The 27,429-nt window shown below is 43.7% G+C and overlaps 1 protein-coding gene across 1 annotated transcript in view; it reads right to left on the bottom strand.

The window, feature by feature from the left end:
* The window catches only part of LOC135552018 (thrombospondin type-1 domain-containing protein 7A-like), a 174,417-nt gene that overhangs the window by 48,267 nt on the left and 98,721 nt on the right, over positions 1 to 27,429 (bottom strand). The window contains exons 6-12 of the mRNA XM_064983363.1: positions 26,503 to 26,706; positions 11,830 to 12,024; positions 7,458 to 7,698; positions 6,133 to 6,248; positions 4,555 to 4,687; positions 4,322 to 4,425; positions 2,831 to 3,025 (exon numbers count right to left, since the gene is read on the bottom strand). Coding sequence (XP_064839435.1) covers positions 2,831 to 3,025; positions 4,322 to 4,425; positions 4,555 to 4,687; positions 6,133 to 6,248; positions 7,458 to 7,698; positions 11,830 to 12,024; positions 26,503 to 26,706 — 1,188 coding nt within the window. The remainder of the gene's footprint in view (positions 1 to 2,830; positions 3,026 to 4,321; positions 4,426 to 4,554; positions 4,688 to 6,132; positions 6,249 to 7,457; positions 7,699 to 11,829; positions 12,025 to 26,502; positions 26,707 to 27,429) is intronic.

Raw genomic sequence — 27,429 nt, 5'->3', positions numbered from 1 at the left:
TTATGTTTCACAATTTTTATTTTCATGAAATTCACTGAGGAGGATTGTTTATCCCTTCATCCTCTGAGGAGCCTCCACTGATATCCTAATATAATTGAATTCCACAGTTTGCACTGAAACTGTCTGCTTTAGGAAGAAGCCCACTGTGTGCAGCTCACTCAGTACCATTGATTTAAATATAAATGTCACTGATATGTCTACCTCAGATGAGCCTCTCGGAATAGCACTAAAAACACACAAGCAACCCAGAAGAGGACAAAAATAGCCTATAGTAACATATGTAGCATAATAAACAAGGTTTATGAAATTAACAACTTAATAACATCAGAAAACATTAATATTCTGTTCATCTCTTATTAAACACACTTAGATAATTCCTATGATGATGTAGTAGTAGCTAGAATATACAATGTTATAGAATACAGTATATAGTAAAGATAGAAATGCAAATGGAGGAGGTGTTGCTATGTAGGTCCAGAGTCCTCTTCATGTTAGGCTGAGAGAAGATCTCATGTCAGATGATGTAGAAGTAACATGGCTACGGGTTCATCTGCCTCACCTAAAGCCTATTCTCGTAGGAAGTTGATATAGACCAACAAGTGCTAAAAGTCAGTATTTGGACTATGAATGCTGGATAATGTATGTGATATCAACAGAGAAGTATATTTTCTGGTTGGCCTAAATATTGACTGGTTGTCATCAAGCTGACCACACAAAAATAAGCTATCCATCGGATGTAGTGATCATAATAGACAAAACATTAAAAACAAAGTTACAAAGACTGGACCTAAAATTATGTATAAGCAATCATACAAGAGTTTTTGCAAGGATTCCTATTTCGAAGATATGAAAAATATTTGTTGGTCTGATGGATGTTATGAGGAACAATCTCACGCCGCCCTTGAAGCACTTATGAAACGGGTTCTTCCGGTTACTGATAGACATGCGCCCATCAAGAAACTAACTGTTAAATCCCCATGGATAGATGATGAATTTAAAGACTGTATGGCTGAGAGGGATGAGACAAAGGGAAGAGCAAATAAGTCTGACAACATAGACTGGCAAACATACAGTAAATTGAGAAATCACATAACTAACAAAAAGAAGAAGAAACTATACTATGGAATGAAGATAAATTATATAAAGAATTATAATAAAAAGCTTTGGAGTACTTTATATGGAATTCTAGGCCAAAAAGCTCCATCCTTCATTGAAGCAGATGGCTGTTTCATAACAAAACCCGTTGATATTGCCAACCACTTTTTTGTTGATAAGATTAGCAAACGTACGCATGACATGCAAAAAACAAATGCTGAGCCTTCATGTTCATGCATAATGGACCAAGTAATGAAAGACAAGCACTGTAGTTTTTGAGTTCTGCAAAGTGTGTGTGGAAGAGGTGAGATATTAATAATGAAGAACAAACCACCTGGTACCGACAACCTGGATTGTAAATTGCTAAGGTTGGTAGCGGAATACATTGCCACTCCTGTTTGCCACATCTTCAATTAAAGCCTAGAAGACTGTGTGCCCTCAGAGATGGAGGGAGGGAAAGGTTATTCCACTACCCAAGAATAGCAGAGCACCCTTTAATGGTTCAAAACAGTTGACCAATCAGCCTGTTACAAGTGCTTAGCAAACTTTAGGAAAAAATGGTGCTTGATCAAATGCAAAGTTATTAAAATGTACACTTTCAGCATGCTTACAGAGAAGGACACTTTTGATGTCATTGATCATAACCTTTTGCTGAAAAAAATGTAGGTTGAGAGTTACCTGTCTAATAGAACAGACGTTTTTCGTTTATGGAAGTTTCTCCAATACAAATTCAGTTGAGTGTGGTGTACCGCAGGGTGGCCGGCTAGGGCCATTATATTATATTTTTCTGTTTTTACTCATGAGCTTCCAATGATCTTGCATAAATCCTGTGTGTCTATGTACACTGACAACTCAACAATAGACATTGGCTGCAACAACAAAATAAATAACTGACACCCATAACATAGATCTCCAGTTATTTTTAAGAATGGGTAACTAGCAATAGGCTGGTGTTAAATATTTCAAAAACTAAAAGCATTGTTTTTGGGACAAATCAATCGCTCAACATTAAACGTCATTTAGATCTATTATTGAATAATGTGGCGATTGAGCAAGCTGAGGAGACTAAACTGATGGGTGTAACCAAAGCTGTCATGGTCAAAACATATAGACTCAATGGTTGCTAAAATGGGATGAGGTCTGTCCATGATAGGGCATTGCTCTGCCTTCTTGACATCTCAGTTGACCAGACCAGACCTACAGGCCCTAGTTTTGTTACACCTGGACTATTGCCCAACTGTGTGGTCAGGTGCGGCAAAGAGGGACATACGTAAATTGCAGTTGGTCCAGAACAAAGCAGCACATACTTTATTGCACTTAGATATACAGGGAGGGAGATGTCAATCTCTCCTGGCTCGACACTGAGGAGAGATTGACAGCATCACTATTGGTCTTTGTGCGAGGTATTGATGTGTATAAAGTACCGAACTGCCAGTTCAAGCAGTTGGCACACAGTTCGGACACTCATTGGTACCACAAAATATTATTATATATTATATATTTGACCTATGTGTGTATGTAAGCAATGTGTGACCATTTACATTTACTGTATGTACTTCTGTCCTTGAGCTGTTCTTGTTTATTAATGTTCTGTGTCACGTCACGTTTCATGTTTTGTGTGGACCCCAGGAAGAGTAGTTGCTGCTTTCACAGCGGCTAATGGGGATCCAGTAAAATACCAAATACAAAGTTAGTTAGTTTACTGTAATTGTACAGCCTACTCCAGTCCACTCACCCACTAGCATCCTCTTGCGGGTCTTGACGCCCACACAGTCCTGTGTACAGGAAGAAAACTTGGACCAGGCGGTTAGCTGGCAGTCGTCCTGGCATGGGAGCTGGCAGGGCTGGGTTAGAGAGGGCATGGAGCTGGCAAACTTCAGACATGATCCCATGTCCGCTTGACCCCCGTCCTGCTTCCAGCATGAGACAGCTATAGAAAGAAAGAAACAAAGAAAGAAAAAGGAATGAAGTGGTGGTTGCTATGGTGTGAGGAAATAAGCTTTGGTACACACGTTGGACACTTTTCATTAGGGGAGACTCACAATCTCATTTGGCTAATGCCCTTTGGCTGCATTTGGAGCTAAACACGAGAGTCCCATCACAGGCGATCAAGACCTGACTGTGTTTAAAGTGATGATTAACCTACAGTACTGTCACTGTGGGATCTGGAATGACTCATTGCTAGTTGTATTGACTCACTACATTGCATTCCAAATTGCACCCTATTCCCTGTTGTGATCTAGTCAAAAGTAGTGCACTACATAGGGAATAGACTTAGATTTCATACGCACTCTCTGTCTCCTGTTCGCTCAGTTAATATCACACACAGAGGCGAGAACAGCATTAAGTGATGAAACTAAACGTAGTCTAATGTCTATTGACTTTCCCACCCAAACAAACCCGACTAGATATCATTGAATGAGGAGGAGCCAGAGCTCTGTATTGAATTGTCTCTTCCCCTGTGTCAATGTCTACACAGATACCATTACAGGTAATGTGGCCTAATGTGGAGTGTGAAGAAGGAGGTTGAAAGGTGCTCATCATCTGATCAGATAATGGTCTTCTACTTCAAGATGCTACTAGAGGCCTGGTGCAAGGAGTGGAAGAAGAACTCAATGCTCCCAATTCACTGACTGACACCATTTTGTAAATCGAAGACAGATAGATGCATTGTTGCCGCTCTCTGTCATGCTTCATCGAGTTCAACACAAAGCAATCCACCAGAATTAACATTTTTAAACCTTACTGTAACTAAGTCATGCCTGGTATAGCTATAGGGAAGAGTTTTGGAGGAACGATTTGGTTATTTAACCACCAGTCCCAGCGTAACATTTAGAAGGAGATGAAAGATACATGAAGATACATGAAGCCCAAGGTGTTACTTTGAGGCCTAACTCCCTTTTTCTCACATCAACAATACTACACACTTCCACAGTGACATGCACAGAACCAAGCAAGTTAAATCAAGCGCAGATCAAATGTTTAAATGTACATCACATACAATATGAATGGGACCGGTCTCTCATGACTGTCACGGTTAAAACCATGAAAAGGAAAAACCGAAGTAGGCCGAGATGCAAAAATAATATACTTCATTTAATCCATGGTCAAAATAATATTTTTTAAAAGTCTCTCATGACCAAGGTATTTTCTTATATATCTGTCAGTTCAGACTCTTTGCCCCCAGAATCAAATTGAGTAGCGCATGCAGGATTTTGTTGTTCACCTCTAGCCTGCAGTCCAGGCCCACAGTTCTCCACAGCTCCAGGACTGTCCTGACGAACGGACCAGGGAACCAACTGGCATCGCCTCCACTTGTGTGTCTTCCACCTGCAGTAGAAGAAACAGGACACAGCTGAGTCATCTTTAGAGTCATAGTCAAAGTCTTGCTCTATTTATTAACTTGATACCGCTTTAGTCAAAAGAGTAGAGTGGTGTTGGTGGATGATGGAGCCTTACCTGTATCCCAAACAGACAGACGGCGCCTCACAGTCTCTCTCCTGAGTCAACACCTCCGGGCAGTCCTGTCCCCCGTTGGCTGGCAGCTGGATGATGATACGTTTCCTATTCTGTTTCCTTTTCGTGTTGCCACCTTATAATAACCCATAGAAAAACACGTTATTCACAAGCTGGCCCAATCACTAGACAGAGACAATAACAGCAGCACTCAAGCTACTTCCATCATCGAGTCTTGAAGTGGAAAATTATCATGATGAATGCCTACTACCTACTTGAGTAATTGCAAATCACAGGTCCTTGAAATGTCCTTGTAAAACAAGTGTTTTGTTTGCTGTTGACCTTTAGCAGCTGTGTGTCATTAACCTTGACCATGAAGAACACCAAAACATAATGAAGGAGCACAGCTGGTTCCCAGCTCTCTAGTCTGGTGTTCTCCAGCAGATATGTACTTTCCTGACCAGTTTGGAGAGAAGGTAATGAAATAATGGAATATGGAATATTGATTGATGTGGGCTTCACTTTTCTGCTGGTGTCCACCCAACTCAGTGATTGGGTGGTGAAGGTTTTATTGCCCTTACAAGAAGTCCATCAGAATCCTATTACAGTGGCCATATCCATGTTGCAATGTATGATCCATAGAGGTAGCTAGCTACAGGAGATATATACTATATTCATATTGTAGGATATTCTGTTATGTTGACAGCTCCAATGGTTCTCCAAGGAGACGGACAAATCCATGACCATATACTCATAGTAAAGCCAGATGATCTGGGTGCCACATTTGAAATAATACAAGCAAGATACTAGCAGAGACAGATTAAAGGATAAAAAAAACTAGGAAAAACAAGCCAAATGACTGTTCTTATAGACTCTATAAAGTATTTCTTAGCAAATGTTTCTAGTCATGTGAAGTATTTCATGAATACAACACTCAATCCCGGGAAATGGAAATCGCAGAAACATGTATGCTCACAAGCGTTTTCTAGTTTACAAAGAGGTTGTTGTAGTGCGGGCAAATTGCTTTAAATTGGCCCGGCACTTTGTTTATTAGCAGCATTTGTTTTAGTTCTTTATATAGAAAAGCGTTGCTAGGCAACAATGAGTGTTCGTTGGTTGCTGTTCTCGGATGTCACAGCTCCTACAGATTTGACTTGATGATTCTCTCAGCTCGAAATCAAATATTTGAAGAGGAGAAGAGAAATCATTTTATAGTTGTGCAAGTGTTTTGTTTGTCAGATTTGTCCATTTGTCAGGGCTGTCGAAACCAGGAAGCAAACACTTAACAACAGACCCACAATTATTTAGAATTCTCTGTTCTAATGAACTTCTTCACATGCTTTGAAGCACATACTAATTTCAAAACCATATGGCTTAGGCTCCATCTCTTGAGCATTTTTGTCATGGACAAACTCCTCTGTATCTGTTGTACTGTAATGCATACCTGACAACAATAGGATGCACCTGCTTGGCATATTGAATGCCACTCTCTCTTGACATAGTTGCATTTTCCCCAATAATGTGTACTTGAGTGTGTTGAGAGACCTTTACATTGAGAAGTTTGAGAAGGCTAATAGGTACCTTCTTTACATGTGGCAGGGCAGGCGCTCCAGTCGCTGTAGGGGGTGACGCTGCAGTCTCTTTTACATGGCAGGAGGCAGGGCCTGACCGTCTCAGGACGAATACTCTCAGGACACCTGAAATCCCATCATCTAGACGTGTCAAACTCATTCCACAGAGGGCAGTGTCTGCGGGTTTTTGCCCCCCCCCCCCTTGTACTTGATTGATGAGTTGATGAATGTGTGGAGATGTGTGCGAATATCGTTTATGTTTATGAATGCATATTTGCCTTGTCAAAATAATCCAACGGTTTAGAGTATACAGTATAACAATACTGGGTCCTTGTTGTAAGGAATATCAGGGATTCTCCAAGTATACTATGAATTACTGGCTTTAGGGCTTCAGATTAAGACCCTTCATTGCTTTGAATATCATATCACCTCTGTAACAGTGCTACATTGTTAGCTAATTCATGTCCTGTAATGGTAATGAACTCATACGCATATCATACCTGTTTCATTCGTGACATTATACGACTTCATTATTTGATATTCTGATATATTAATATACCGTCCCAAACCTAGTGGGATCAAGTGTGTTTAGTGACAGTAGTTCAGCAGCTTTCACACCACAAATAAACCCGAATAATGTTCATGTGTGTGAGTCCCAGAGCAGCATGGTGTGATAGTGTGAAATGGTAGCTGGGTAAAATTAAACCCTGGATGAGAGAATCATAAACCGCAGGAATACAACTGGGTTCATTACCATACCCAGCGTGGAACCTAGCTCATCCCCAGTCTGCCTAGTAGCTCCAGCTCATCCTGCCAGGATAATGCTACTATTAAAGCTGCATAAATAAATAGCTAATTCATTATTATGATTCACGTCCCCTGGCAGATATCCTTAGGATGGTAGGGAGGGAGAACCCAGATACTTTAGAACAACTGTCTGGAACCCAGGCAGAAACCCATCAGGGAACCCGTCAGCTCACAGCTATGCAGCCAGACAGACAGTGGTAACAATAGGATATTGTTCCTTCTATAGATAGATACTGGGACAAAGACTCTGTGCTTTTGTGCTTTGAATTATGCTTAGCAAAGGCTTATGGAACCCTGAATACATATTACACCACATGAGCATAAGTATAACTGTTCTACTGACATTTCATTTAATTAATTTCCTCTCTCACTTTCCACAAAAATTATAGTCATATACACTTATATTGGTATTCAGTCCTCTTGTTGAAGGAAGAACTCAAAGCTATAAATGCCATGTATTATTATTACTTTGAAGGAGGAACTCTTACTTTGAAAAAGGAACTCTTATTTTGAAGGAGGGACTCTTACTTTTTGGGAGGCACCTGCCCTACATTGACCCGGACACAGATGACCTTCCGCGTCTGCATCCCCACAGAGCAGGAGGAGTCCCCTCCCCTGACCCCAGCCGCTGTGGAGTTGGCAGGGGGGACCGACGTGTCCTCGATACACTGTCCCCAGGGCCCTGTCTGCCAGTGGTACACAGTACAAGGGTGGTCATTGCAGCTCCGCACCTCCTGGAGAGCACTGCTGTTGGGGCACTGGACCCCGCCTGTCAAACACACAACAACCAAATGATCAATCAATGAAATATACTGTATTTATAAAACCCTATAGCAGTTTTTCAAAAAGACCCCAAAGAGAAAGCAGAAGCACACACATCACATTCAAATACAGGAGATACTATTCAGTTACATGATTGTGGTTTGTCTTGACTGGTTGTTCAGCCAATAGTTTTGTCCGTTGAGCTGTTGAGTCTTTGTGCTCTTAAGGTTAACTTGTCTTTTTGGTTCCACTCATGGGGTTAAAAACAGTACAGCAGTTTCAGAGCTAAATAAACCAGTATAGTCCCTTGGGGGAAAGCAGTCATGGAGATGGAGACAACGGAGATGAGTTGACCCTGGGCCTGACAGTATCTTAGACACCAGGTGGACAGCATGTGACCCCTTCCCACCCCTCACCACAGATGGTTGTGATGTGTGTGTGTGTGTGTGTGTGTGTGTGTGTGTGTGTTATATTTGTGAGTGTATGACCCTTAACCACCTCTCACCATGATAGGATGTCATTAGAGGCTCGCTGGGATACCAGACCCCGAGTGGAAGGTCAGCCATTACAAACCGCAACGGGCATTGACCAATCAATGAGAACCACCAATAAATTAAGGAGAAGAACGGAGATTGTCCAATCAAGGATGGCGGACCACCACGATCCACCAATCAATGCTGGAGAAGGACCAAGATCAGCCAATCAATAGTGGAGCAGGGGAAAACAGATGGAGCGTACTTTAGGATGTGCTTCTGTCTTCAAAAGCCACACAGAGAGAAGATATATAATTGAATTCCGTGTAGCCTCTGGGAGCCTGTCCTTCAACAAGTCATTTATAAAAGATGATATTTACTTATTTTTTTTCAAGTCTTGTATAAGGTCTTTGACCGTAAAAAATATGCAGAGGTAATATTGTGTGGGAGTTATCTTTTCTTACATCTTTTACAATTGTGATGACCCTCCCACTCTGTCTGCCGTATTCTTTCTCTTTGCCCTTGTTTTCCTTATTAGGATGTCGGCGGGGCGGAGCTGGGAGGGATGTCAGCAACATGGGACACACCTGGGACTGGGTGTGTCCCGGGATAAATACACCTCTTCCGCATTCGTTGAGGAGACTCTCTCCATGCAGACACACTGTTAGATTTTGGTTGTGGCATTTTTGTGGCCGTTTTGTTTGTTTGCTTTGGCACCTTTCAACACCTCTCATTATCACATCTATGCACACAACCACTCACTTACACTACTGATTACTGACTACACACCATTGTTAATTGTATTTAGGTTATTTCAGTTAATAAATATATCTTTGTTATTCCTTATCTCCACGCGTCTCCCTTTTTGTTATGGACTTTGAGCCGGTTCGTGACACAATGAAGAACCTTCTTTCCCTTCATGTTATGTTACTCTAAGACAGAGTTCCTGAAACCTTCACGTCACGTACAACAAGGCAAACTCACCATACCACTGTTATTTGTGGGTTTGGCTACCAAAGCTAATCCTTCGTCTCGTTACGAGAGTGTCCTAACATAGCCTTTTGTAATTGTTACTTAGGCCTACTCTACGGGCTCAACCCTGTTGGAATTACCCAGTCATTTCTACTCTGCTATGTTCTCCAATTGACTCTAAACTGCTCTCTCTATTCCCTGAGAGCCTAACTTGAGATCACCACACCACTTGAATTTTGGCTCAAATTGACACCACTCGATATTTTACGCAGATCTCAAGTTATGAATCGGGTCTGAATTGGGAGGTCCTCAATCTGTAGGACTTCATGCTACACTCAGCCCACACCTGGCGTCTGACACACACGCACACACACACACACACACACACACACACACACACACACACACACACACACACACACACACACACACACACACACACACACACACACACACACACACACACACACACACACACACGTCTCTTGCCATTTATCCTGGACAGTGTGTCTGTCTGCTGAGGAGTAGGAAGGCTAATAAATGATGCGAGTCATTCAGTTGATTCTGTTTCTGCAGTGATGATAGTGTGACTGTCCTCCCCATGCCAGAGCATATCAGTATCCATTTAGAGAAAACTGTGTGGGTGTTCTGAATATGCCATAGACAGACACTGTCTTGCTATGGTCCAATGGAGGATATCTACAAGAGCTGTAGCAGTGTTATGCAATGGGCTACAACATGCTTATCTACTGCAAGGCGATGGCACAGCTCAGTGTAGGTTGCATAGCAATGGGTTTTCAGGGCGTGACTGGCAGCTTGGACTGCAAGACTCTAACCTAGAGTCACTAGTTCCAATACTGACCAGACTTATACTTCTCCTCTCCTTAGGGCTTTAGTCTCCTCTCTTTAGGGTTTCAATCTTCTCTCCCTAGGGTTTCAGTCAACTCTCCTTAGGGTTTCAATCGCCTCTCCTTGGGGTTTCAGTTGCCCCTCCTTGAGGTTTCAGTTGCCCCTCCTTGAGGTTTCAGTTGCTACTCTTTGGGATTTCAGTTGCTTCTCCTCAGGGTTTCAGTCTCCTCTCCTTAGGGTTCCAGTCACTTCTCCTTCAGGTTTCAGTCGGCTCTCCTTTGGGTTTCAGTCACCTCTCCTTAGGGTTTCAGTCACCACTCCTTGGAGTTTCAGTCTCCTTTCCTTAGGGTTTCAGTCACCTCTCCTTGGGGTTTCAGTTGTCCCTCCTTAGGGTTTCCAGTTGCTTCTCTTTGGGATTTCAGTCGCTTCTCCTCAGGGTTTCAGTCTCCTCTCCTTAGGGTTTCAGTCGCTTCTCCTCAGGGTTTCAGTCTCCTCTCCTTAGGGTTTCAGTCACTTCTCCTTAGGGTTTCAGTTGCCTCTCCTTGGGGTTTCAGTCACCACTCCTTGGGGTTTCAGTCACCACTCCTTGGGGTTTCAGTCTCCTTTCCTTATGGTTTCAGGCTCCTCTCTTTAGATTTTCAGTCTCCTTTCCTTCGGGTTTCAGTCGAGCCCTCATTAGGGTTTCAGTCACCTCTCCTTAGGGTTTCAGTCGCCTCTCCTTGGGGTTTCAGTTGTCCCTCCTGAGGGTTTCAGTTGCTTCTCTTTGGAATTTCAGTCGCTTCTCCTCATGGTTTCAGTCTCCTCTCCTTAGGGTTTCAGTCTCCTCTCCTCAGGGGTTCCATCTCCTCTCCTTAGGTTGTCAGGCAGCACTTTACACTAAGGAATGCTTTTTACACGACTGTGCTGTTGAGGGTCTGTAAACGTTTTTCATAGTACAAGCATAAAGTTATGCTGACCAGGCAGTGAGGGGAAATAGATTGGTACCCAGGTAGCCATACAGTATATCAACTACATACATCTACTTATAACATCTACAGAGCTGAATAAGTACATCTATGGGAACACGGCATTCTAAGAGCATAGGAAATTATAGTACCGAATAGTGCAAGAACCTTGAGCACCTGCGATAGACCTTAAAGGAAGGTAAATGCAAAGTTATGAATGTTCTATCACCAATCCCTACATTTGTGAAAGGTGCTATAAAGAATACTAAACACTAGGGCTCTAAGCACTTCACACTCAGATGCTTTGAACCTAAACATTGAAAATGTAGCTCCAGAGAGTAGTTCAGGTATCTATCCTAAAGTTTCCACGCTTGTTATTCCTTGTGACTATGCCACATCACAGAACCTTACCCTGCATCACAGTCACCCAGGCTACAACCTGAGCAGTCGCTGAGGAGGAGGAACATACAGAATAATTTATACAATATTGACAATTTGGCTCCTGTAACATAGAACAGAAATAGAGGGCATGGTGAATGCTTGCTTCAGCAGCCTCACATGATATATCAGATACTCTCCTGCATGCTGTGCGGACCTGGGATCAAAATGATCGAGCTTATCTGGTGCAACAAAACCAATCGAAAGTGCAAACTCTGTCCATATGGCATGCACTATTGACAGGCTCCATCAAACACTCAACATACTTGAAAGAAAACATGTACTATCTGAACCCTAGTCTGATGATGTGTGGCCTGGTCCCAAATCCGCTAGTGTGGTCATGCCAACTCCCATAGATCAACTCCTATGATTGGCATGACAACAACCATAGGCGCTGACTCCACTGCACAAACAGATCTGGAACCAGGTCTGACGCTGTGGGTTGTGTGATTGTCGTCTCACCTTCCCCAGCGCTGTAGGCCAGTACTGAGCGGGCTCTCATCTGCCTTCCCTCTGTGTTCTTCCCGGAGCAGGTGTGTGAGCACAGGGACCAGGAGGCCCAGGGACTGAGGACACAGTCCTTGGGGCAAGGCACCTCACAGATGACAGGCATGGGTAGGATGGCATCACGGCACAGTTGGCGGTCCACATACTCACCTGAAGGCACATGGTGACAGGAAACACAGTATATGAGGCTTGGGGTTTAGTAACCATCTTTGTTACATATAGTACAATACAGTCAGCATCATGTGCTGATATCACACACAAAATCGCATCGCAAAATCAGATCAATAACTTTTGACTGCTCTAATTATGTTGGTAACCAGTTTATAATAGCAATAAGGCACTTTGGGAGTTTGTGGTGTATGGCCAATATACCACGGCTAAGGGCTGTTCTTATGCACAACGCAGTGCCTGGATACAGTCCTTAGCCGTGGTACATTGGCCATATACCACAAACTCCCAAAGTGCCTTATTGCTGTTATAAACTGGTTACCAACGTAATTAGAGCAGTCAAAAATAATGTTTTGTCATACCCGTTGTATACGGTCTGATATACCACAGCTTTCAGCCAATCAGCATTCAGGGCTCGAACCACCCGGTTTATAAGAGTACACAAAGCACATATAACATTTGTCAGCATGTTCACCAAGTCTGAAGAGAAAATAGGCACTGGGTATTACAATGCATGTTTGCACCAGAATAAAAGATTGGTGGCTTTTTCACAAACAAGCAGGCAGACTAGAGAACCATTTGACATGAGGGAACAAGTCTGGGGCATTACAACTTCTTTCAAAGCAAGAACCTAGGAATAAAAGTGGATATTTATAACCATTGCAATTCTAATTCAGGCATTGAGGCATTAGTTTAATCTTTTGCTCATGACTTTGACAGTGTACATGGAAGAAAAATGTGCTCATATCCAAATGATTGCATCTCTAATGCATAAGCAAGCTGGATAAAACCTTGTGTATCTACAAACGTGTCAAGTCACATAGACATTAAGACAACAGATACTGAATCATTGTCATCTTCACGTAGGTGGAATATTCTGCCCTTGACAAATGTCCCACACATGCTTGCACACACACACGCACGCAAACTCACATACCCATATTACTGGACCATGATGTTCTGTCCAAATGTCTTGAAAAAGCCACTAGAGATTCACAAATGAACGTGACATACAAGCAATTTTTATTAACTGGCTTTTAACACAAACATACTACTTCCTCTATAAATGTCTCCTTTAAGATTCCTCCCATCTACAGTGCAAATGTATCACGGTGTAGACTGCTCATACATATTGCATATGCTTAATACATAACACCATTGGAGCTGGCAGAACGATTAGTAGTGTTTAACAAGCATAGCAAGTATATTTTTTTATTCAATTTGTCACGACTTCCACCGAGGTTGGCTCTCCTGCCCGTTCAGGCGGGGCTCGGCGGTCGTCGTCACCGTCCTACTAGCCACTACCGATCCCTTTTCGTGTATCTGTTGGTTTTGTCTGATTGGTTTCACCTGTGTGTTGTTTAGTTAATTAGTGTCTGTATATAATGTAGGTTGTCCCGCCCTTGTTTTGGGCAGGATTGTTTATTTGCCATCCATGTCTGTCGGTGTATCTTGTGTTCTTATTCTCCGGTTCGTCTTTTATCCTGTGTTGGATTGTTCACCCTGTGTGTGTTGGGTTGACCGTGTTTCTTGTTCACCGGAGAATAAACTTTCATATCGCTATCTGCTCTCTGCGCCTGATTCCACCCACCTTGATTAGACGTGACACAATTAGTATCTGTTCTTATTGTCTTGAATATAAGTGCCACCTTTCCCCTAGTATCTCTTCACTAGTAGCCTACCTAATAATTGCTGTTTGAACTGTCTGATTGGCCAGTACTTTTGACTGTCGTTTCAGGCCTAAGTCACTTGTTTCAGGAAACTAGTCGTATGTCGCGGGTCACTATTTCATAGGGGAGCCATTTGAACATAACTTGTGTTATGTTGTGTTTGTTTTTTGACAGAAATGCCTTCTGGAACATGTGAACTTTCATGTGCCTTAATAACAAACTTGTATACCATCTTTAAATACTAATACAATTGCTAAATGAATTTATGAGTCACAGAAAAAGTTACATATTACATATGTGCACGTTATACATTTCGTAGTAGTCAGCAGGATAAGTGCACTCTATTTGTGTGTTTAGGTCATTAGACACCAATAGACATGCACCTATATTGAGAGTGGGCATGTCTGTTTATTTGTGTACCATTGCTATGGCATAATGTTTCTATACCCTAATGTGAAACCAAACCAACATTTGTGCAAGGCAAAAAGATAACAGTGGCTAAATGCCAGAGGGGATGAATCATTAACATAAAGAGGAGTTACTATGTGTGTGACGTAAGGAAACTTCATAAAAAGTGTGTGTGTGAAGGCTGGAAAGGGAGTTACTTCATGAACCAGCTCGGCTTATATTACTTTGTAATAAAGTCTTATTGAACTCACAGGCTCCGGTATTTGAGAAATAGTATTGATTAAATATTTCCATGACAAAAGTCATTTTTGTTTCAAGTTCAAATGTACTGTTAGCTAGCTAGCTAACGTTAGCTGGCTGGCTCAGTAGCTAACGTTACATGTATGATCTTATTATTTGTATCTCAGAGCCATTTGCTTTGCTACTTATAGCTTAATGTTAGCTAGATAACATTGAACCTGGCTGTTTAGCTACCTGCATATTCATGCAGGGTAGTAACATGTTGAGTTGGAATTATGGTTAATTGTTTAGCTAACTAGCTAGCTACATGTCTTAACAAAAGACTCCACTATGCGACAACATTTGATAGACGTAGCTGGTAAATTCGCTCTGGCTATCTACTCTGATTTCAGAGCACGGTTAGGATAGTCTAGCTAGTTACATTTTCAGATATTACATGTTTCAAATTTTGACACAAAGTAATTTTCATTTCAAGCCAAAGTGTACTGTTGGCTAGCTAGCTAACATTAGCTGGCTGGCTCGCTAGCTGACTTTACGTGTATGATCTTATTATTCGTATCTTAGAGCCCTTTGCTTTGCTAGTTATAGCCTAATGTTAGCTAGCTAACATTGAACCTGGTTTGTTAGCTACTTGCAGATTCATTCAGGGTAGTGTCATGAGTGGGGATTGTAATTCATTGTTTATGCTGCTAGCTAGCTACATGTCTTAAGAGGTTAACAAAATACTCCACTATCCAAGTAACCATTTCAATAGATTGTCACTGCGACAACTGTTGATAGACGTAGCAGGTAGATTCGCTATGGCTTTCTACTCAGATTTCAGAGCACTCTTGTCTGAGTGTGCCAGAGTGCAGAATAACTGACAAATACCTGTTGAATATTGTCGGTGTCAGTAAACGTTTGCAAAAAAATGTAAATTGTTGCAAGCAGCAGAGTTGCAGTCACCAACGGTCTGGATAGCATCAAATCAGCCTAACCAGCTCTGCTAAGGCAAGTAAAATAGTCAGCGAGCTGTTCTCTCATTCGTCTCTGGAAGTAGCTAGCAAGCTAGCCAACGTTAGCCAGTTGTCTTGGGTGCTTGACTTCTGATGTTAGGACAGAACGCTCGGATCAACCCTTAAAGAGATAGGTGGGGCTAAAACTTAAGAGGGTGTGAACGATGCTGAATGTGTGTCGACAAAGAAGAGCTCTCCAGTAGGTACCAAAACATTCAAAGGCCTTTTTCTCAAAAGTGAGAATACAAATGTATCAACTTTCAAAGCAGAATTACAGTTGAAGTCGGAAGTTTACATACACCTGAGCCAAATATATTTAAACTCAGTTTTTCCAATTCCTGACATTTAATCCTGGTAAAAATTCCCTGTCTTAGGTCAGTTAGGATCACCACTTTGATTTAAGAATGTGAAATGTCAGAATAATAGAGGAGAATGATTTCTTTCAGCTTTTATTTCTTTCATCACATTCCCAGTTGGTCAGAAGTTTACAAACACTCAATTAGTATTTGGTAACATTGCCATTAAATTGTTTAACTTGGGGCAAACGTTATGGGTAGCCTTTCACAAGCTTCCAACAATAAGTTGGGTGAATTTTGGCCCATTCCTATTGACATATCTGGTGTAATTGAGTCAGGTTTGTAGACCTCCTTGCTCGCACACGCTTTTTCAGTTTTGCCCACACATTTTCTATAGGATTGAGGTCAGCGCTTTGTGATTGCCACTCCAATACCTTGACTTTGTTGTCCTTGAGCCATTTTGACACAACTTTGGAAGTATGCTTTGGTTCATTGTTCATTTTGAAGACCCATTTGCGACCAAGCTTTACCTTCCTGACTGATTGCTTGAGATGTTGCTTCAATATATCCACATGATTTTCCCCCTCATGATGCCATCTATTTTGTGAAGCACACCATTCCCTCCTGCAGCAAAACACCCACACAGCATGATGCTGACACCCCCTAGCCTCACAGTTGGGATGGTGTTCTTCGCCTCCCCCTTTTTCTTCCAAACATAACGATGGTCATTATGGCCAAGCAGTTCTATTTTTGTTTCATCAGACCAGATGACATTTCTCCAAAAAGTACGAACTTTTGTCCCCATGTGCAGTTGCAAACCGTAGTCTGGCTTTTTTTTTTGGCAGTTTTGGAGCAGTGGCTTCTTCCTTACTGAGCGGCCTTTCAGGTTATGCTGATATAGGAATCTTTTTACTGTGGATATAGATACTTTTGTACCTGTTTCCTCCAGCATCTTCACAAGGTCCTTTGCTGTTGTTGTGGGATTGATTTGCACTTTTCGCACACCAAAGTAAGTTAATCTCTAGGAGGCAGAACGCATCTCTTTCCTGAGCAGTATGACGGCTGTGTGGTCCCATGGTGTTTATACTTGTGTACTATTGTTTGTACAGGTTGAACGTGGTACCTTCAAGCATTTGGAAATTGCTCCCAAGGATGAACCAGACTTGTGGAGGTCTACAATTTATTTTCTGAGGTCTTGGCTGATTTCTTTCGATATTCCCAAGATGTCAAGCAAAGAGGCACTGAGTTTGAAGGTAGGTCTTGAAATACATCCACAGGTACACCTCAAATTGACTCACATGACACCAATTGGCCTATCAGAAGCTTCTAAAGCCATGACATAATTTTGTGGAATTTTCTAAGCTGTTTAAAGGCACAGTCAACTTAGCGTATGTAAACTTCTGGCCCACTGGAATTGTGATGCAGTGAATTATAAGTGAAATAATCTGTCTGTAAACAATTGTTGGAAAAATGACTTGTGTCATGCACAAATAATGCACATTTGTGTAACAGTCTAATAATGCACATTTGTGTAACAATTTGTGGGTGTGTTTTTCTTCACCTCTACCAAGCCATCAGCAGTCAGTTCTGGGAGGTGTGTCTTTCACCTCTGCCAGACCATCAACAATCAGTGCTGAGAGGTATGTCTTTTACCTGTACTAGGCATTTAGTGCTAGTACTTCAGTCCCCCCTGTCTTTCAGCGGCAGCTGTACTCGGCGGTGTTATCACAAAAACTGAGAGGTTCTGCAAAGTTGTTCTGTGGATATATTGTTATTTTCTGCTGATCTCATTTTGTTCATTTGTAGCTTTGGAAGCTATTTGTGTGTTTTCTATACCTGTCCCCTCCCTGTGGCTGCAACCCTTCTAATTTATTGTACCCTGCACGCACAGCCCATGTGGAATTCCTTCTCCCACTAGCACTGAGTTCTCTGATAAATACTTTGTTGAGGGAAAATGTCCTTGATACGATTGTGATGTGTTGTTTCACTTAGCTACTGAATCTTAAGATGAATGCACTAATCAGGATATGAGTGTCTGCTAAACGACGAACATGTAAATGCATGAAGTTCAGTAGCTTTGCCAAATACATCAACATTGTGATGAGACAGCTGTGCACACGGGAAGTAGTATGGTCCCCTGGATGTTTGCAAACACGGATGAAAGAGTTTTCTGCAGAGCATAACAGAACTAAGTACAGCTAAGAGATAGAGGAAGTGGGAGAGGGAGAGAAGGAGAGAGGGAGAGACAGAGAGAGGGAGAGGGAGAGAAGGAGAGAGGGAGAGACAGAGGAAGTGGAAGAGGGAGAGAAGGAGAGAGGGAGAGAAGGAGAGAGGGAGAGGGGGAGACTTATTTAGCTTTCTTCAGGCATCAATTCCAGAGTCATAGCCTTGTGGAATTACTTCATTTGATTTGACAGACGGTTAACAGATATTTTAAATCATTTATGAGTAAAATGTTAAATGCTTTTTTTCAAAGATTGAGCTTAAATGTGCATATAATTTTTGCATTAAAAAAAATGTATTGACCAATTATTTTTAGCTGAGGGTTGTCTTAGAGGTGAGGTGTATTGTTGAGAAGATCAGAATGAGGATGTCTGACCCCGGAAAAGCTCTAAATGGATTTAGGACCCTGCTAAATGGCTTAAAAGGGAAACTCACAACAATGGAGGGATTTGGGATTTAGAGACAAGTCTTTTCAAGGTTTCATTGAGACATTAGATATTGTTATGGTCCTGCACTGATATAAATCTGTGGGACGCCACCTCCACCCTGCTACCCCTACACCCCACCCTTCTCCTCACTCTACCCTATTGCATCCCATCCCTCTATCAAGGATCTCTCTTCAACCCCCACCTCAATTTATCCCATCACTCTTGTGAGGGGAGGGCCATGATGTCACCACAAACCTCACTTCCATTTCTATACCCCATCTCATCATCATATCCCGTCTCATCTCTATACCCCGTCCCATTTCTATACCCCGTCCCATCTCTATATCCCATCCCATCTCTATACCACATCCCATCTCTATACCCCGTCCCATCTCTACACAACATCCCATCTCTATACCCCATCCCATCTCTATACCCCATCCCATCTCTATACCCCATCCCATCTCTATACCCCATCCCATCTCTATACCCCGTCCCATCTCTATACCGCATCCCATCTCTATATCCCCTCACATCTCTATATCCCATCCCATCTCTATACCCCGTCCCATCTCTATACCGCATCCCATCTCTATATCCCCTCACATCTCTATATCCCATCCCATCTCTATACCCCGTCCCATCTCTATACCGCATCCCATCTCTATATCCCCTCACATCTCTATATCCCATCCCATCTCTATACCCCGTCCCATCTCTATACCCCATCCCATCTCTATACCACATCCCATCTCTACACCCCATCCCATCTCTATACCCCATCCCATCTCTATACCCCATTCCTATACCCCATTACATTTCTATACCCCATCTCATCATCATATCCCATCACATCTCTATACCCCATCTCATCATCATACCCCATCCCATCTCTATACCCCATCCCATCTCTATATCCCATCCCATCTCTATACCGCATCACATCTCTATACCGCATCCCATCTCTATACCCCATCCCATCTCTATACCCCATCCCATCTCTATACCCCATCCCATCTCTATACCCCATCCCATCTCTATACCCCATCCCTATACCCCATTACATTTCTATACCCCATCTCATCATCATATCCCATCACATCTCTATACCCCATCTCATCATCATACCCCATCCCATCTCTATACCCCATCCCATCTCTATATCCCATCCCATCTCTATACCGCATCACATCTCTATACCGCATCCCATCTCTATACCCCGTCCCATTTCTATACCCCGTCCCATCTCTATATCCCATCCCATCTCTATACCACATCCCATCTCTATACCCCGTCCCATCTCTACACAACATCCCATCTCTATACCCCATCCCATCTCTATACCCCATCCCATCTCTATACCCCATCCCATCTCTATACCCCATCCCATCTCTATACCCCATCCCATCTCTATACCCCGTCCCATCTCTATACCGCATCCCATCTCTATATCCCCTCACATCTCTATATCCCATCCCATCTCTATACCCCGTCCCATCTCTATACCCCATCCCATCTCTATACCACATCCCATCTCTACACCCCATCCCATCTCTATACCCCATCCCATCTCTATACCCCATCCCTATACCCCATTACATTTCTATACCCCATCTCATCATCATATCCCATCACATCTCTATACCCCATCTCATCATCATACCCCATCCCATCTCTATACCCCATCCCATCTCTATATCCCATCCCATCTCTATACCGCATCACATCTCTATACCGCATCCCATCTCTATACCCCATCCCATCTCTATACCCCATCCCATCTCTATACCCCATCCCATCTCTATACCCCATCCCATCTCTATACCACATCCCATCTCTACACCCCATCCCATCTCTATATCCCATCCCAACTCTATACCCCATCCCATCTCTATACCCCATCCCTATACCCCATTACATTTCTATACCCCATCTCATCATCATATCCCATCACATCTCTATACCCCGTCCCATCTCTATACCCCGTCCCATCTCTATACCACATCCCATCTCTATACCCCGTCCCATCTCTATACCACATCCCATCTCTATACCCCATCCCATTTCTATACGCCGTCCCATCTCTATACCCCGTCCCATCTCTATACCCCATCCCATCTCTATACCCCATCCCATCTCTATACCCCATCCCATCTCTATACCCCGTCCCATCTCTATACCGCATCCCATCTCTATATCCCCTCACATCTCTATATCCCATCCCATCTCTATACCCCATCCCATCTCTATATCCCATCCCATCTCTATACCGCATCACATCTCTATACCGCATCCCATCTCTATACCCCATCCCATCTCTATACCCCATCCCATCTCTATACCCCATCAAATCTCTATACCCCATCCCATCTCTATACCACATCCCATCTCTACACCCCATCCCATCTCTATACCCCATCCCTATACCCCATTACATTTCTATACCCCATCTCATCATCATATCCCATCACATCTCTATACCCCGTCCCATCTCTATACCCCGTCCCATCTCTATACCACATCCCATCTCTATACCCCGTCCCATCTCTATACCACATCCCATCTCTATACCCCATCCCATTTCTATACGCCGTCCCATCTCTATACCCCGTCCCATCTCTATACCCCATCCCATCTCTATACCCCATCCCATCTCTATACCCCATCCCATCTCTATACCCCGTCCCATCTCTATACCGCATCCCATCTCTATATCCCCTCACATCTCTATATCCCATCCCATATCTATACCCCATCCCATCTCTATATCCCATCCCATCTCTATACCCCATCCCATCTCTATACCCCGTCCCATCTCTATACCGCATCCCATCTCTATATCCCCTCACATCTCTATATCCCATCCCATCTCTATACCCCATCCCATCTCTATACCGCATCCCATCTCTATACCCCATCCCATCTCTATACCCCATCCCATCTCTATACCACATCCCATCTCTACACCCCATCCCATCTCTATACCCCATCCCATCTCTATACCCCATCCCTATACCCCATTACATTTCTATACCCCATCTCATCATCATATCCCATCACATCTCTATACCCCGTCCCATCTCTATACCCCGTCCCATCTCTATACCACATCCCATCTCTTTACCCCGTCCCATCTCTATACCACATCCCATCTCTATACCCCATCCCATTTCTATACGCCGTCCCATCTCTATACCCCGTCCCATCTCTATACCCCATCCCATCTCTATACCCCATCCCATCTCTATACCCCATCCCATCTCTATACCCCATTCCATTTCTATACCCCATCTCATCATCATATCCCGTCCCATCTCTATACCCCGTCCCATCTCTATACCCCATCCCATCTCTATACCCCGTCCCATCTCTATACCCCATCCCATCTCTATACCCCGTCCCATCTCTATACCCCGTCCCATCTCTATACCCCATCCCATCTCTATACCCCATCCCATCTCTATACCCCATTCCATTTCTATACCCCATCTCATCATCATATCCCGTCCCATCTCTATACCCCGTCCATTCTCTATACCCCGTCCCATCTCTATACCCCGTCCCATCTCTATACCCCGTCCCATCTCTATACCCCGTCCCATCTCTATACCCCGTCCCATCTCTATACCCCATCCCATCTCTATACCCCATCCCATCTCTATACCCCATCCCATCTCTATACCCCATCCCATCTCTATACCCCATCTCATCATCATATCCCGTCCCATCTCTATACCCCGTCCCATCTCTATACCCCGTCCCATCTCTATACCCCGTCCCATCTCTATACCCCGTCCCATCTCTATACCCCGTCCCATCTCTATACCCCGTCCCATCTCTATACCCCGTCCCATCTCTATACCCCATCCCATCTCTATACCCCATCCCATCTCTATACCCCATCCCATCTCTATACCCCATCCCATCTCTATACCCCATCCCATCTCTATACCCCATCTCATCATCATATCCCATCCCATCTCTATACCCCGTCCCATCTCTATACCCCGTCCCATCTCTATACCCCGTCCCATCTCTATACCCCGTCCCATCTCTATACCCCGTCCCATCTCTATACCCCGTCCCATCTCTATACCCCGTCCCATCTCTATACCCCGTCCCATCTCTATACCCCGTCCCATCTCTATACCCCGTCCCATCTCTATACCACATCCCACACTCTATCCTATCCCTTCCTATCACATATCTTAGTGAGTCATTTCATATCAATGAAACCCTTATTCACACTCCATTGTATTCCAGGCCATCCCATCTCCCTTTCATGGTTCCCCCTATCTGTACCACTGATAAAAATGCCATAGTGACGGGAGGAACCAGAGGAGCAGTCAGTCTGATGACATGTCTGGAGCCCTTTGGGGGAAACAAATCCATTTTCATCAGTAGCAGACAACAGAGGATCAATAGGGTCCAGTCAAGAGGGACTGTGTGTGTGTGTGTGTGTGTGTGTGTGTGTGTGTGTGTGTGTGTCTTCATGCGATAGATTGGGAAAGGAAATCATTAAAGTGTTTGTATGAGACTGATTATTCTCATGGCTTCTGACTGACTGTCTTTTTGTGACATCTTTGTGTGAAAACATTGACTTCAGTCTGGCTGCTTTGGTTAGTACTCCAAGGGAGGAAACATGTCTATTGACACTCAAGATGGTATGAATGTTAAAAGAAAACATTTCTACTCGGGAAGGCTTTAATAATGAAGAGATTCATGCCTTGCAAGAAGTAATTTGCAATGAAAATGAACAACTAATGTGTTGAATCATGGACCCTTAAAGCTAGAATCCTTAGTTAAAACAATAAGAAAGCAGACACCCCGCCCCTGTTTTGGGAAAAAGCTGAGGGATGGGCCTGGAGAAATGTAAGCACACTCAGAGACACAGTTATGGATGCAAGAACTGACTGTCCGTGATATCAAAATTATTGTTTGAACAATGTTTTGAGGTTATGCAGAGTTTGCTTTTCATTTACGTTGTTTATACACAATGGGGTAAATCAAGCTTATATTTTGGATTCTGATGGGGCATGACACTTTAACTAAATTCATGAGGAATGAATAAGTTGTGTTCTTCAAGAATCAATGGGTATGTATAATTATTGAATACAGTCCAAAAATGGATGGAGCAACTAAGGATTCTAGCATTAAAATCCTAACCACCCTTCACCTCTCAGAAATTCCCCTCCTCCCCTCATCCTCCCTTTCCCTGTCCAGCATGTGTCTAGAAATCAATTCTGCAAAGCCACAGAGGAGAAACAACCAGCTACGGCTGTCTGTCCTCAGCTCTGCAAGCAACCCAACCGATCAAAGAAGCAATTCTCCTTTAAACTAGGTACACACCTCACATCATAAACCCCTCCCCCTCCTCCTCTAGCTGGGTCTGAACTGTGTCTTAATGGAAAAGCACCAGACATCGTTTGACATATCTTCTATTCAACCCTGTCTCATTCCATCCGGGCAGGGAACACACACACACACACACACACACACACACACACACACACACACACACACACACACACACACACACACACACACACACGCATACGCATGCACGCAGGCAGGCACACACACACACACACACACACACGCACACACACAAACACCCTAATGTGAAATGCAGGCAGGGTATATGTGAACTGACTGTGTGGAGTAGCGCCAGGTAATCTAATTTACCCGTAACTAAGTCTAATTCAACAGGGTGCTGCTGTTAGAACAAGCTCACTGCAGCCAGCATCTATATTCTTTCTATAACTGGGGAGAAGGGATGGGGAGGTGACCTTGAATGAAGCAATCAGGGTGTAGACAGAACGTGTACCTGGGCTGGGCTTGCTCACCACCTAGCTAAATGGGTCAGTATACACAATACACCGTGTCTGTAGGGAGGGATGAAAGCGGGGATGGAGGGAAATAGAAAGCGGTGAGAATAAGGAGGTAGGAAGGGATGAAAAGTAGGGAATAGGGAGTGGTGAGTAGAAGAGAGAGATAGGGAGGGATGAAAGGATGAGGAGGTGAAGAGAGAAAGAGGGAGTTGTGAGCAGAGACGGTGGTTGAGATAGACTAGTTTTAGTGTTTCATTTCATCAATTTTACTTTATGTAAAAAGTTATCTCCCTTTCTCACTCATAATAGTTTTTATCTTGTACCTAAATCTTTCAATATACAATATAGATATTATCCTCCTCTGAAAAGAAGAGACCATTAGACTTGTAGTTAATATGGCTTTCACCATCGTCAACGTCACGACAACAGCACAGAGCAGGCAGCATGAGGCTCTAGTTGAAGTGAATGGGACCTTGATTATTGTTATATATTGAGAACTGGTTGAGAAGTATCAACACACACACACACGCACACACGCACACACGCACACACGCACACACGCACACACGCACACAGACAGACAGACAGACAGACACACTCCCTCCCTAGGGTGCTCATTAGCTGGCAGTGTGCTATGGTTCCCATATCTTCTTGATAATTGCTATATTCATACGGGGAATCTTTGTCGAAAGAAAGAGAACAGAAAATTCACAGGATGAAAAATACAATTACAACACACAGTCCCTAATTGAATCATTAATAAAAAGTGAGTTCTTCACATTTCCCTGACAACACAATGGAGTGTGAAGGCAGGCCATTGACATCTCTCATTTTTGTCTCCTATTTATTGTTGGGTTATTTAATCATCTTAAAAGAAGATTAACTATGTCAGATATATTGAATTAGAAGTAATAAAACTCATACTCCTAATTAATTTTTATTGTTAAATTATCAAGTCAGCTATGGTTATTTTCTCCATTATTCTGAACTGAATTAAATTAGGGTGAATTCAATTATTGAGATTAAACTCTGTCTCTAAAACACAAGGACCCTTCGATCTACCCTGACTAAAACTCTCACCTCCCAAAGCACATTAAAACCGCATCAGCTACACTCCTCCCAGGTGCACTGCTTCCTATTACACATGCCATAACAAATGTCTGCTCTGTGCCAGACACACTCGGAGAATAATGCAATCTGTGTGACGAGGGGATTGTGGAGTTTTGCATCTCTATGACTTTAGTGTCTTGGATTGGCACAATGATTTGAGACAATGATTTCAACGTGTACCCTATTAGACTGTTAGACTGTTCAATAGATCAAGCTGTTCTCTTCAGTCTTCAGATGGTGGACCAATGCAGTACTATAAGCCAAAATCACCATGCTTGCCAAAAGCAACAAGCACTATGGTATTGTTTCATTTACTCTCACATGCTAACTGAATTCTGACACAAGTTTATTTTGGAGAGAACATGAACTAGCAAGTGCTGTATATCTAGCTCTGGCCCTGTGTGTGTGTGTGTGTGTGTGTGTGTGTGTGTGTGTGTGTGTGTGTGTGTGTGTGAGTGTGTGTGTGTGTGTGTGTGTGTGTGTGTGTGCGTGCGCGTGCGCGTGCGCGTCACTCCTCAGGCAGTGCCAGCACAGCTCTCCATGTATCTCAGCCAGCACAATTACGACCAGCAGTGGCTCGTGCCTGGCCACTCAGCCCCATGGGATATCAGGCACACACAAGTACACGCACATACACACAAGCCTCCATAGCTCTGTACTATCTTAGGACTAGACAAACAATGGAGAGAGAAATAAATATCCACAGAACAAGATCGTTACAGAAACAGCAATTACCATGTTGGGCTGCGGTCCAAGGCCAACACACACACACACGCACGCACGCACGCACGCACGCACGCACGCACGCACGCACGCACGCACGCACGCACGCACGCACGCACGCACGCACGCACGCACGCACACACACACACACACACACACACACACACACACACACACACACACACACACACACACACACACACACACACACACACACACACACACACACACACACACACAGGGAATCAGCTGTGGCTGAGCACCTGCAGGCACAGTTCAAGGCAATGAAGCTAATAAACAATATGGGTCTCTGAGCTCCGATTTACCCAAAACATATTGTAACACAACTCAACACACACCATGAAAATCATCATGGTAATTAACATAGAGTATAATAAAGACTTGGAATTTTCCCTCCCTCCCTCCCTCCCTCCCTCCCTCCCTCCCTCCCTCCCTCCCTCCCTCCCTCCCTCCCTCCCTCCCTCCCTCCCTCCCTCCCTCCCTCCCTCCCTCCCTCCCTCCCTCCCTCCCCTTACCATCACTGATGACACACTGCACTTGTGGTATCTGGGTGCCCGGTCCGCACTCTCTCTCGTTGTCTGGGATACACTCCTCCAGCTTGACAAGCAACCAATCATAGCAACTGGGTTCTTCACATGGTATGGCCTCCACCAGGTGAGGGCAGCTTCCTGTTCCTCCTGTCGGCTCATTGATGACTCTCCTCTTCCTCAGTTTGAACCCTGGTAGGATAAGACAGGAATATAGGTACACTGGTGCTGCCATGGAACCATACATAGCTGTAGAATTCTACTACTCTACCATTTGCTTCTACCATCACCAAACTCCCCCTCTGTAGTAGCGTTTCCCCGGGCCTCCCTCATCACCAAACTCCCTCTTTGTGGTAGCACTATTCAGGGTCTCCCTCATCACCAACCTCCCCCTCTTGTGGTAGCACTTTTCAGGGCCTCCATCACCAACTTCCCTCTTTGTGGTAGCACTATTCAGGGCCTCCCTCATCACCAACCTCCCCCTTTGTAGTAGCACTTTTCAGGGCCTCCTTAATCTCTATCCTCCCCTGATGTGGTAGCACTTTTCAGTGCCTCCCTCATCACCAACCTCCCCCTTTGTGGTAGCACTTTTCAGGGCATCCCTCTTCACCAACCTCCCCTGCTGTGGTAGCACTTTTCATCCCTAATCACCAACCTCCCCCTCTGTGGTAGCACTTTTCAGGGCATCCCTCTTCACCAACCTCCCCTGCTGTGGTAGCACTTTTCATCCCTAATCACCAACCTCCCCCTCTGTGGTAGCACTTATAAGGGCCTCCATCATCACCAACCTCCCCCTCTAAGGTAGCACTTTTCAGGGTAGCTAAACTTGTTTTTCATGGAGTCACAACTTAATGTCTAACTTCGGTACATGAACTGCCCTCTGCTTTGATACAGTCATATTGTGTCTTGGCTTTG

This window comes from Oncorhynchus masou, chromosome 13, assembly GCF_036934945.1.
Source record: "Oncorhynchus masou masou isolate Uvic2021 chromosome 13, UVic_Omas_1.1, whole genome shotgun sequence".
NCBI classification, from domain to species: domain Eukaryota; kingdom Metazoa; phylum Chordata; class Actinopteri; order Salmoniformes; family Salmonidae; genus Oncorhynchus; species Oncorhynchus masou.
This window is presented reverse-complemented; position numbering and strand designations above follow the sequence as displayed.